Source organism: Mustelus asterias, chromosome 2, assembly GCF_964213995.1.
Source record: "Mustelus asterias chromosome 2, sMusAst1.hap1.1, whole genome shotgun sequence".
Lineage (NCBI taxonomy): Eukaryota > Metazoa > Chordata > Chondrichthyes > Carcharhiniformes > Triakidae > Mustelus > Mustelus asterias.
This window is the reverse complement of record NC_135802.1, coordinates 17,398,745-17,411,804: the sequence shown is the minus strand read 5'-3', so window position 1 is coordinate 17,411,804 and position 13,060 is coordinate 17,398,745. Positions and strand designations below refer to the sequence as shown.

At 41.8% G+C, this 13,060-nt stretch overlaps 1 protein-coding gene across 12 annotated transcripts in view; it reads left to right on the top strand.

Annotated features, from left to right (window-relative positions):
• LOC144506100 (5'-AMP-activated protein kinase subunit gamma-2-like) overlaps positions 1–11,938 on the top strand; it is a 496,688-nt gene extending 484,750 nt beyond the window's left edge. For 8 of the 12 annotated variants that reach the window (XM_078231951.1, XM_078231964.1, XM_078231983.1 and 5 more), the window contains 4 exons: positions 3,916–3,953; positions 4,213–4,359; positions 6,512–6,605; positions 10,354–11,938. In XM_078231951.1, the coding sequence (XP_078088077.1) occupies positions 3,916–3,953; positions 4,213–4,359; positions 6,512–6,605; positions 10,354–10,385 (311 nt within the window). In that variant the 3' untranslated portion in view covers positions 10,386–11,938. Of the gene's footprint in view, positions 1–3,915; positions 3,954–4,212; positions 4,360–6,511; positions 6,665–10,353 lie in introns of all 12 variants that reach the window. The other 4 variants (XM_078231958.1, XM_078231944.1, XM_078231928.1 and 1 more) reach the window with 1 other exon arrangement.
• The last annotated feature ends 1,122 nt before the right edge of the window (positions 11,939–13,060 follow it).

Below are 13,060 nucleotides of genomic sequence, written 5' to 3'. Positions count from 1 at the left end.
TAAAAATAACCTTCTCCCCTTACTCGGTCCATATCCCTCTATTCCCTCCCTATTCATGTAATCGTTCAGATGTCTCTTAAATGTTGCTAATGTGCCTGCTTCCACCTCCCCCTCTGGCAGCGCATTCCAGGCACCCAGCACTCTGCGTGAAAAACTTCCCCCACACATCTATCTTCAATTTTCTCCCTCTCACCTTGAATCTGTGCCCTCTTGTAATTGACACTTCCACCCATGGAAAAAGCCTCTGACTCTGTCTCTGCCCCTCATAATTTTGTAGACCTCTATCAGGTTTCCCCTCAGCCTCCGTCTTTCCAATGAAAACAATCTTAGTTTATTCAACCTCTCCTCATAGTCAACACCCTCGAGACCAGGCAACATCCTGGTGAACCACCTTTGCACTCTCTCCAAAGCTTCCACATCCTTCTCATAGTGACCAGAATTGCACACATTACTCCAAATGCATCCTGACCAAGGTTTTATATAGCTGCAACATGATTCCCCAATTCCTGGACTCAATGCCCCAGCTGATGAAGGCAATCATGTCATATGCTTTCTTAAATCACCTTGGCCACCTGTGTTGCCACTTTTAGGGAACTGTGGACCTGCACGCATAGATCCTTCTGTATGTTAATGTTCTTAAGGGTTCCGCCATTTACAGTATAATTCACACCTAAATTTGATCCTCAAATGCATTACCTCGCATTTGTCCAGCTTAAACACCATCTGCCATTTCTGTGCCCAAGTCTCCAGTCTGTCTATATCCTGTTGTATCCTCTGACGATCCCCGGCACTATCAGCAACTCCACCAATCTTCATGTCATCCGCAAACTTACTATCAGACCACCACACTTTCCTCCAGATCATTCATATGTACGACAATCAACTGAGGTCACAGCACTGATCCCTGCAAAACACCACAGACTACAGATCTCCATTCTGAAAAATACCCTTCCACTGCTACTCTCTGTCTTCTATAACCAAGCCAATTCTGTATCCATCTAGCCAGCCCACCCCGAATCCCATGTGATTTTAGTTTTTGTACCATTGCTGATGAGACCAGGATTTATTGGCCATCCGTGATAGCCCTTGAGAGGTGCTATGAGCTATTTCTCAAATTGTTGCAGTCTATTGGTGCAGATACTCCCACAGCGGATGGCCCAGTGACAGTGAGGGAATGCTGGTGGAGTTCCAAGTCAGATGGTGTGTAACTTGGAGGGGAGCTTGCAGGTGATGGTGTTCCATGTCTCTGCTGCTCTGGGTGATAAAGATCACAGGTTTGGAAAGTGCCATTGGAGGCACCTTTGAAAGTTGCTCAGACCAGAACTAAGGGGTAAATTTACCTGCTGAACTGTTGATAGTACCTAACGTCAGTACTGGGGAAGTTGCTAGAGTCTATTATCAAGGATTTCATAACTTGGCATTTGGAAGGCAGTGGTATAATCAGACAAAGTCAGCATGGATTCACAAAAGGGAAATCAGGCTTGACAAATCTATTGGAGTTCTTTGAGGATGTAATTACTAGAGTTGACTGGGAAGAACCAGTGGATGTGGTTTATTTGGACTTTCAGAAGGCTTTCAGCAAGGTCTCGCATAACAAACTACTCTGAAAAGTTAAAGCACATGGGATTGCAGGTAATGTCTTCAGATGGATAGAAAGCTGATTAGCAGATAGGAAGCAAAGAGTTGGCATAAATGGGTGTTTTTCTGATTGGCGGTCAGTGACTAGTGGGGTTTCGCAGGATCTTTGCTAGGACCCCAACTGTTCACATTATATATTAATGATTTGGAAGAGGGAACTGAATGTATTATCTCCAAATTTGCAGATGATAGAAAGTTGGGTGGGAGGGTGAGCTGTGAGGAGGTTGCAGAGATGCTTCAGCGTGATTTGGACAGGCTGTGTATGTGGGCAGATACCGTATAATGTGGATAAATGTGAGGTTATCCACTTTGGTAGCAATAATAGGAAGACTGATTATTACTTGAATGGGTGTAAATTGAGAGAAGTGGATACTGAACGAGACCTTGGAATCCTTGTGCATCAGTCGTTGAAAGTAAACATACAGCAGGCAGTAAAGAAGGCAAATGGTATGTTGGCCTTCATAGCAAGAGGATTTGAGTATAGGGATAGGGATATTTTGCTGCAATTGTATCGGGCATTGGGTGAGGCCACATCTGAATTATTGTGTGCAGTTTTGGTGTTCTTATCTGAGGAAAGATGCCCTGACTACAGAGGGAGTACAGCGAAGGTTTACCAAGCTGATTCCTGGGATGGCAGGTCCAAGTGGGTTAGGATTACATTCACTGGAGTTTAGAAGAGTGATCGGGGATCTCATAGAAACTTATAAAATTCTAACAGAGTTAGACAGGGTAGATTCGGAAAGAATGTTCCCAATGGTGGGGGAGTCCAGAACTAGGGGTCATAGTTTGAGGGTATGGGGTAGACCTTTTAGGACTGAGGTAAAGAGAAATTTCTTCACCCAGCGGGTGGTGAATGTGTGGAATTCACTACCACAGAATGTAGTTGAGGCCAAAATGTTGTCTGATTTCAAGAAGAAATTAGATGTCGCTCTTGAGGCTAAAGGGATCAAGAGATATGGGAGGAAGGGGGGAATCAGGATATTGAATTCAATGATCAACCATGATCTAAATGAATGGTGGCTCGAAGGGCCGAATAGCCTATTCCTACTTCTAGTTTCTATGTTGAGGTCAAATTGAGCTCTCATTTCATAACAACACCTTCATCAAAAAGCACCCGGAACAGTATGCTGTGGCATAATCCGTCATTATGGGCCTTGGCCTGCAATGTTTGCATTGGACATCAGGGGTGGGATTTTCTGGCCACATTAGCCCCAAAACCGGAAAATCCCGTCCAAGATCAACGGGCCTTTCCATGGTCCACCCCCGCCTGCTACGATTCCCGTGGTGGGTGGGACAGGAAAATTCCGGTGTTGTTCCACTCTTATGCCACTTCCAATATATCCTCGCTTTAAAGGAGGAAAACTAACTGCATTACTGGTGCCACTCATGTTCTTAATAAACTTGCTCGGGTAAATTTTGAAGAAATCATCAGACTCTAAGGAAATTTTGATGAAAAAAATTCCATGAAGGTATATCAGGAAACAAACTTGACTTTTTCGAGAAAAAAGTTCATTTAACCTTGTGGTGGACTAAATTTCAATAATTGCTGGTGTTCGATACAACATTAAAACCAATTGATGATCAGATTAGCTCAGAGCCATGCTTTAAATCAGCGGTCTCCAAACTCCGATCCGGATGCGGCCCGCTGCGGGCCGTAGTTTGGAGACCCCTGCTTTAAATCTTCAGATATAAATTGTAATATTATTTATGACATTTGCTGTTTGTAATGTTTTATTCTACATGTTCTCTGACATCAGCCATTTGTCTGTATATATCCTATTTACCTTCTTCAAAAATCGATCAATAATTCTTTTTCCTCTGTGATGCTGCCACAGCACCAGAGACAATATATCGCCAAATAAAGATGTTTCGCTGATTTACTCAGTTGAGTAAACTAGTGAGAGTTGTGAAGGCCATATGGTCCCTTCCAGAAAGGAAAAAGCGAGGGATAATGCAACACTTCGTATTAAACAAAAAAAGGCTTGTAAGCACCCACATAAATCTAAACAGGACCAGAAACACAGAAAAAAAATTGAGACAATTGACCCTTAAATTCTATTGCCCCTCCAAGCTATTTATTAAGTGGCATTTGCTTTTTCTCATTATTTAAGAGGATCATTGGTTTCAGATACATAATGGTGATCATTTGAGCAACAGAAGCATGTTTAAAATTGACCCATTCAGGAAGAGTGGAATTGAGTTGGTGCTTTAGGTTTTTACACAAGAAAATGTCACCTCCAGATCAATCTTCTGAATTCATTTATTTTTCTTTTGCAGGGAAGGTTGTAGATATTTATTCCAAATTTGATGTTATTGTAAGTACAACTCCTTTCACTTCTAATGCATGGCAGATTAAATTTCTTCATACTCACCTTCTATAACCGCTGTCTTTCAGAATATAATTAGTGTTTCCCATGTTCATTAACTCCTTTGACAGCTTATTTTGTGGATCGCAACTTTCGATTTTTTGAAGAGTGTCTCAGAAGTATTTTGTTTTTGCGAAATGGTTTTGACCAAAACCCAATTTGTTGATGATCACTTCATATTAAATCAAGTTTCTTTTCCCCTGCTCAGAATCTTGCTGCTGAGAAGACGTACAATAATCTGGATATCACTGTAACCCAGGCCCTGCGACACCGCTCACAGTATTTTGAAGGGGTTGTAAAGTGTCACAGGCTGGAAGCACTGGAGACAACGGTGGACAGAATAGTCAAAGCCGAGGTAGGGGCAAGCTTTGTACACGTTATTGCACAGGAACAGGTTCACGTTCGTGTTTATTCTCTGAGGAACCGCCTCCTACTCCATTAATATGCCCTTCTGTTTCATTCTCCCTCGTGTGTTTGTTTAGCTTCTCCTTGAGTCAGTGCTAGTCTTGGTTAGAACCTTAGTTAGGCCGCACTTGGAATATAGTGTTCAATTCTGGTCGCCACACTACCAGAAGGACGTGGAGGCTTTGGAGAGGGTACAGAAAAGATTTACCAGGATGTTGCCTGGTATGGAGGGCATTAGCTATGAGGAGAGGTTGGAGAAACTTGGTTTGTTCTCACTGGAGCGACGGAGGCTGAGGGGAGACCTGATAGAAGTCTACAAGATTATGAGGGGCATGGACAGAGTGGATAGTCAGAATCTTTTTCCCAGGGTGGAAGAGTCAATTACTTGGGGACATAGGTTTAAGGTGTGAGGGGCAAGGTTTAAAGGAGATGTATGCGGCAAGTTTTTTACAGAGGGTGGTGGGTGCCTGGAACTCGCTGCCGGGGGAGGTAGTGGAAGCAGACACGATGGTGAGTTTTAAGGGGCATCTTGACAAATACATGAATAGGATGAGAATAGAGGGATATGGCCCCCGGACCGATAGGGGGTTTTAGTTCAGTCGGGCAGCATGGTCGGTGCAGGCTTGGAGGGCCGAAGGGCCTGTTCCTGTGCTGTAATTTTCTTTGTTCTTTATAATCACCTCAACTACTCCTTGTCTCCTCCCTATCTGTCATTTCATCCAACTCTGAGATACCTCCATGCCTCTAATTCAGATCTCTTGGTCATCCCTGATTTTAATTGTTTCACCATTAATGATCCTTTTTCCCTCAACATCTCTGCTTTGCTTTCCTCCCTTAAGGCAATCCTTAAACCTATCTGCTTGACCAACCTTTGATCACCTGACCTAATCTTTCCTCATGTGGCTCAGTATCATATTTTGCTTTATAGTGCTCTTGTGAAACTACTTCTCTGTCTACCCAATCAAACACTTTCTAAATCATAAAAATCTCTGAGCTCACCCCTCAGTCTTATCTAGAGGAAAGGGTCCCAGTCTGTTCAATCTTTTGTGATCGGTATGAGGTCTCAGTTCTGGCATTGTTCCAGTAAACCATATTGCACCTTCTCCAGCGCTTGTATATCCTTTGTACAACATGGAGACAGAAACTGTTCACACTAATGCAAGTCTGATATAACCAAGGTTCTTTCCAATATATAAAATATTTGTTATGATCCCAGTTGATGTTGGACAGGAAGATCCCAGAATGGAATCCTGGCTCAAAGGACTGTAACTTTAATTTTTTTGACCAAATATTGAGTAACAGTCACAGAACTGCTAATTAACTACAAGGGAAAAAAAATTATTAAACATGGGATAAAGAATTTCAAAAATTCACCACTCTTTGCGAGAAGGAATTCTTCCTCAGATCCATCGGCAATGAGCATCATTTTATGCTGCAACTCTGCCCTCCAGACCTGCACTCTCCCATGAGTGGAAACATCTCCCAACATTTACCCTGTCTAACCCTCTAATTATCTTGTATGTTTGAATCCTATCACCTTTCATTCTTGTGAATTCCAAGGAAATATTGACCATTTATTGGGTGGCACAGTGGTTAGCACTGCTGCTTCTCAGCGCCAGTGACCTGCGTTCAATTCCGGCCTTGGGTGGCTGTCTGTGTGGAGTCTGCACGTTCTCCACCCCACCTCTCCCCCCCCCCCCCCCCCCCCCCCAATTCTTCCCCCCCCCCCTCCTGTCTGTGTGTGTTTCCTCCGGGTGCTCCGGTTTCCTCCACAGTCCAAAGATGTGCAGGTTAGGTGGATTGGCCATAATAAATTAACCCTAGTGTCAGGGGATTTGTGGGGTTACAGGGATAGGGCCTGGATGGGATTGTGTTCAGTGCAGACTCGATGGTCTGAATGGCCTTCTTTGGCACTGTAGGGATTCTATGATTGAAAATGTGAAATATGTTTAAGGCCTTTTGAGCTGATTTTTCAGTGGAAATTGAGCTTCTACTGAAGAACCATTTTAGGCCGTTGTCATGGGAACTGATGAGCTCTGCAATATCAGCGGTAGTTTCATTTTGGTGTGCATTTTACCATCTGATCTTCCTTTCCCTTTCAGGTTCATCGGCTTGTAGTGGTTGATGAGAAAGAAAGCATTGTGGGAATCGTCTCATTGTCTGACATTCTGCAGGCTCTTGTTCTCACCCCAGCAGGTATAGACGCACAATATTCCTAATCTCCTGGAGTCTGACCCCTTCCTCTAGGCACTCAGGTAGGGTACACCATGGCATGTACCCACTCAGCTTGCTCAGTCAGCATTGGCTGCTGGAATCCCCTTTGCTGGCTGCTGATTGACTAAACAGCCTTTGGCATGGTCAGTATGGCTGAAAATGGAGCTGCTTTTGAAGCTGTACGGTTTCTTTATTTTTTTGCCAGCTGTGCACTGAGATCATTTCAAACAGATAACTGGTGTCATAATTCAGGTTAGAAACTCCAAACTGTTTTATGAAGTCCACCCGGACCATACGTTTTGCACTTTGAATTTGGCTAGTACGAGATGTTTCACTTCAGGTACGATTCAATTGAACCACTAGGGAGCTTTTATCAAACAGAGTTTATTTAAGAATACAGTTAACATGTATAGTAAGAAAATTAGCAATAACTTTCACCAATTACAAACAAAAAAGCAATCATTATATAGTATAACCCTTAATGAATGTAGGAAATGTTCCAAACAACCAAATTCCATAACCCTTGCCACAGGTTTAACCCAGCAAAATACAAATGCTCACGTGATGCTGGAACACAGTCCTTTGGTTGGAGAATTGAAACTCTGACTTCCCAGCTTTGCAACTTCTAGCAGCCCTCTGGATAGACACCCAGAACAGTTTGAAGTCAGAACAGCTTCCCAAAATACCAGGGAGAGGGACTCTAGGCAAGCGAACCGCCAGCCGCAGATTTTCCACTCCAGGAAGACCAGAAACATTACTTCCAGCTAACAGCAGAATTTCCAATACCAGGGAGAGAGAGAGAAACACAGCTTTTCCAGTCTACTGACCATCCCCTTCTAAACCAAAATTGAAAATGGGGAGGAACCACCTGACTTTGACTTGTCAATCAGTTTTCCCCATCACAGTGCAGGGTCATTTTTTTTTTTTAAATCCCAGAAAGTACCTGAGGCTCCAGAGTAAAAGTGAACAAAATCCCATTGAAGCAGCAATAAAAGGACTTCTCCAGACAGGCCGGCAACAATGAAAAACACCAAAGCTGTTTTCGCTGCAGAGAACATGATTTTAAAAAAATAATTCTTAAAGGTATACTAACATCTCGATTGGCCGTGCTAAATTGCCCCATAGTGTCACGGGAACTAGCAGGGTAAAATGTGGCTCGTGCCTGGGTAGGATTGCAGGCTCGATGGGCTGAATGGCCTCCTTCTGCATTGTGGGGATTCTAAGATCATACTGGAGAAAGCGTATTCTCTGGTGGTGATTAGACTGAAAGCAGGTATCGCCCTCAAGTCATGAGATCTGAAGTTGCAACTGGGGTACCATGGTCTTCTCTACCACCAAGGCGGCATGAATCTCTGCCATGTGTTTTACAAGTTTATTACGGTGATGTTGGTAACTCTACAGCATGTACATGTGTATAGCACTCAGTCAAGCATTCAGTAGGGCAAATAGTTAACAGTGTACTTGGACACTATGGGCCGGGGTAGAGGGTCAAAAGGGAGCAGAAGTGTGGTCAGAGGCCTGAAGACAGCCTCGTTGCCTCTGGGAGGGATGAGTTGATGAAAGAGGGAGTTCCAGCATCTGGGGCCAAGGTAGTGAAAGAGTGGGGAATCAGCTAATGCTGGGGGCCAGAGTGTGCACAGGTATATGAGATGGAGGCAGGAAAGAATGACACTGTGGGGGAATTTGAAGGAAAGACAATCTTGTTTTTTCTCGAGTGCAGGAAGTTGATGGAGTTTGATGAGGGCAGGTATGGCTATTAGCACAAGGTCACAGGATTCTGTATAACCTGTGGTTCATGCATGATGGGAGTGAGAAGTCCATCCAGAACATTGAAGAAGTACAGTCACAAGATAAAAGTATGAATTAGGGTTTTAATGATGGGGATGTTCACTCTGAAGTTGTGGTTGGAGGCATGAGATAAAGTATTAACTCCGGGTCCAGAGCAGGAGTTAGAACTCTGGCAAGAGGCATGCTGCTGTTGTAGGAGCTAAAAGGTGACTTCTCATCATTAATCTGCAGCAAATTCAGACTTTCTAGGTGCCCAGTTAAAATAGAGATATAGGACTCATTCCTCCTCATTCAAATTGAATATATCCCTGTTGTAAGTTTCTTCTTAATTAGAAAGTACCCTTGTCTGGGAAACACATTTATTTCACTGGCGCAAAACATGGTGTGAGACTACTGCTTGCATGGACTTGATATGAAAGCACAATTAAACTGCATGCGTCTGAGTGGATTAGCAATTCAGATGCTATATTATAGTGTATGAAGCAAAGCATGACCAGTAAAAGCTGTTTGCAACAGAATGCCATGTTTGTGTTTAGATTGCCTTCTTGCCTTTTTAGTGAATCCCTTAAAGATTTCAGTTTTACTCAGATGAAAATCCGTGAGAGGAACTCAACAGGTTGGGAAATTTGTTCTTTAGCACTTACCTGCTAGGAGTGAATAGGACTATCCTCTGCCTTGTTATCACTGCACAAGTTTTGTAATTAATCTAGTATCTTTATTCATTAAGTATAACCCTGCAGCCTTTTGTTATAAGTCTTGTTTTAGTACAGCTGTCTGTATCTGGGTAGCATGTAAAAATGAGAAAGATTGAACACTGGAACCTCCGACCCATGTGGTTAAGAAGTGACAGCTATATTCTTATCCATATCAAAATTTGAATAGTAAAATGTGTTTCAGTAAATGCCACTTTCTAAAAAAATTGGTGCATTTAATATCTTTTTCGCAGAATTGATGATGAAGCGCTTGTATAAAGAACACAAGCCCAAAGTAACACTTGATAATAGAGCAGAACAAGTTTTGCCCCCCTATACAATATTGCAGCATGTGATAGATTCCAAGTGAAAATAACCCATTCTCAGTAAGTTAACAAAGTAAAAAGTGGGAGGATAACTATCTGTTCAGAAGGCTATAGGATTCATTTATTTTTCGAGGGAAGTAGGAGGTAGAACTTTAAAAAAGGATAGCTTGTGGTGAGAATAGAAGAATCATAACTATGGATGAAATGAACTTGTTGGGGGGAAAATAATAGCCTTTCCTTGCTGCAGATTTTTATGGAAATAGCGGATTATTATAGCTTCAGTCTGTTAAATGTCTTTCAATATAACAAATGCTTTGTCAGATTTTAGAATAATGTTTCATTTCCTGCAATTCTTTCTTGCTTAATTTTTAAAAAATAATAATCCTTAAATCAAAATGGCACCCTATAAGACCCGTGTTGACTTTAATGTGTCCACTGTGTCATTGGTAACGGGGTCTCAACCTACAGCCCACATTATCTCTGATATTGATACTTTTGCACCAAGATCACCGGCAATCTTTGATCAGTAAATAGACAATTTGCAATTCTAAATTGGTAGAGAAGATAAAATGAGGTGTTGGATTCAGACTTATTTTTCTTCTAATATGACCTTGGGTACATCATTGTTAGCACAGAAGATTATTTGTGGGTTACTAGCGACAGCAACAACTTTCATTCATATGGTGCCTTGAGTGCATAAATAAAAATATCAGAAACTTGTTCACAGGTGGATTTTAAAGGAGGAAAGGGACGTGAAGAGATGGATGTAGCTTTCACGGAATTCTGCTTACTAACTGGCTCCCTACTCTGGCTCTAATGGTGTTTAAACATGCATTACGTTTCAGCCATTAGACTGCACAGAACTGATCTTTTTTTAATGGCAGCTTTTTCTTTTTCATGTGACTTGCATTGTATAATTTACAGGTTCTATAAGAAAGGAAAGCATTACAGAATGACGGATTACAATGGGCATTGAAGGTGCTTGATAAGAACTCTCGGAAGCTTCTTATTCTGTTCCGGACCAGATGAATGCTGGCTACAACAGAGAAGAGAAGGCACAAGATTGTGAAATCAGGAAACTGAAACAGTTTAATCTAAACACTGTAGCTGGATCTGATAAGTATCAGTGACAATATCTGAGACCAAATCGGTGATCTTGCTCGCTGAATTGCTTATGCAGATACAGCTGTAATGTTGCAATTAAGACTTTGAAAGAATTTATTTTGCAAAAACTATTAGCAACTGTACCTAAAAGATATTTTTTAACTATGCGTTAAGCCAGAGTGATTCAAGTGGCTATTTATTTCAAACAGTTTGTCGGTAACTTTTTCATGACTTGGGGTGGAAACCAGCCAACGTTACTGTGCGAATTGTCATGAAAAAATCTCAAACTTTAATATCCAGTTTGGAACTGCTCCAGCAGTCAGCTGCTGACATGGACATCTTAATCCTCCAATTCAATAGGAGCATGCAGTGACTAAACTGTTAACTGTACTGTACTGTAAATAGGAAGTTATTGAGGGAAAACATGCCAGAGAAAGGTATATTTTTCAGTGTAAGCAAATGTAAAATTATGTTTGTACGATTGCACATTTAATTTTTTTGTAAATTATATTGTTTTCATATGGCTGCAAGGATTGGGGTGGGGGGGAATCATTTTGTCCTTGTAAATGCACAAAGGCATGAAAATGACACTATGGATATATTGTAGATTCTCTTGTTGAAAGGAGGAGGAGAGGGGAAAAGGAAATCGATGATATTTGCTGTTGAGAGGATTTGTTGGGGCATGAAAAGCAACACTTGGTTTTGTTGCAAAACCTTGTTAAAGTAATAGTGCACTTTAAAACACAGACATTCATTAATTGTGTAGTGAATTCACACAGATATGATGCAAGTTGAAATTTGCATTGGGCCCCACCCCAGCCCTGACCGTTTGAAGTATCTCCCGTTGGTGGGTAACATCGATTCTTGGCTTCAAATTCTTATGCAGGTCGTTACCTCAATAAAGACACACATTTCCAATGGAGGGTGTCTCCTGATCTTGACGATGGTGACTGGGCTTCAGATCGGCAAAGGCTACTGAATTGAATTACTTGGTTGACTTTGAACCTTGCATTCTCTTTCCTCTTTCCCTCTACCCCCGAAAAAAAAATAAAAAAAATAAATCATTGGTGGTGATTCAGTAATGTCGGTGAATTCTGTACTTCTGCTATGGTAAGGATTGTGTAATAGAAAGTGAACGGGTGTATGTATGACAGCAATGTGCAGTATCTGAATACTTCGCCGAAACCTGGGAAGCATAGAGATGTCCTCCCATAAGCAACTTTCATCTACAAATGCTTGAGCAGAGGGCTCATACCAGTCCTAGTTTTAAGTTCCCGGCCTTTTGATCTGGGTTGATGAAGTTTACATCACAATGTTGCAATTTAAGTGCCATTATAATGATTCAATCTAAAATTGATGTGAACGGAGTCTAAATGTAATGTATTAAAACACATCTTGTATCATACTTTGAATGCTGTCCTGCATTTCTTCTGTGCATTATCATATGTATACAGTATTGTACATCTTTAATGTTGAATAAACAAGGTTTATTGCCAGGTGCAACTAAATGGCACTAGCTTTATTTTCTGAGGTGGCCATGGCCACTGAACTCTTGTCTCCATCACCTGTGTCTAAAATCTCCAAGCCACTCACCATCTTGCCTTGGAAATATATCAGCGTTCCTTCACTGTCACTGAATCAAGATCCTGGAACTCCCTTTCCAACAGCAGTGCGGGTGCCTCTACACCACATGGACTGCAGTGGTTCAAGTAGATGGCTCACCACCTTCAAGGGCACTTGGGGTTGGAAAATAAATGTTGGCCTAGCCAGTGACCCCCATATCCTGTGAAAGAATGAATAAAATAACATTGTGGGAACACATCACTACAGGTTTCCCCTCAAGTGATATACCACCCTAGTTTGAACATAAAAACACCCTTCCTTAATTGTCGCTCGGTCAGAATCCTGAAACTCCCCGTGGGAGTGCCTTTAGCAAAAGACCACAGCAGTTCAATGAGGAGATCTAACACCATAGTTTTCAGGACAACCAGTCAATATAGTCTTGGTAAGACGTGATGAAGGGTCATCCTGACATAAAACGTTGGCTCTATTGTCTCCACAGATGCTGTCTGTAATGATTTCAATCAGGCCATGGAGGTTGGCCTATTGGTGTATGAACTCCCTGATTAAGGATCCAATTGATGGGCCAATTAGGGAGTCCTTGCCTTGTTTTTAACCGGGAGTGTCAGTTCCTCTGGCACTCCTGGAGGTAGACTGATAACAGTGTACTGCTGTTAGAGTTTGTAAATAAAGGGATTTTGGTGAAGGGATTTCTGCCTCTAAAGACTTATTACATTTTATTTTTGATTTGATTTATTATTGTCACGTATTAACATACAGTGAAAAGTATTGTTTCTTGCACGCTATACAGAGAAAACATACTGTTCATAGAGAAAGAAACGAGTGTGTGCAGAATGTAGTATTACAGTCATAGCCAGGATGTAGAGAAGGATCAACTTAATGCAAGGTAGGTCCATTCAAAAGGCTGACAGCAGCAGGGAAGAAGCTGTTCTTGAGTCGGTTGGTA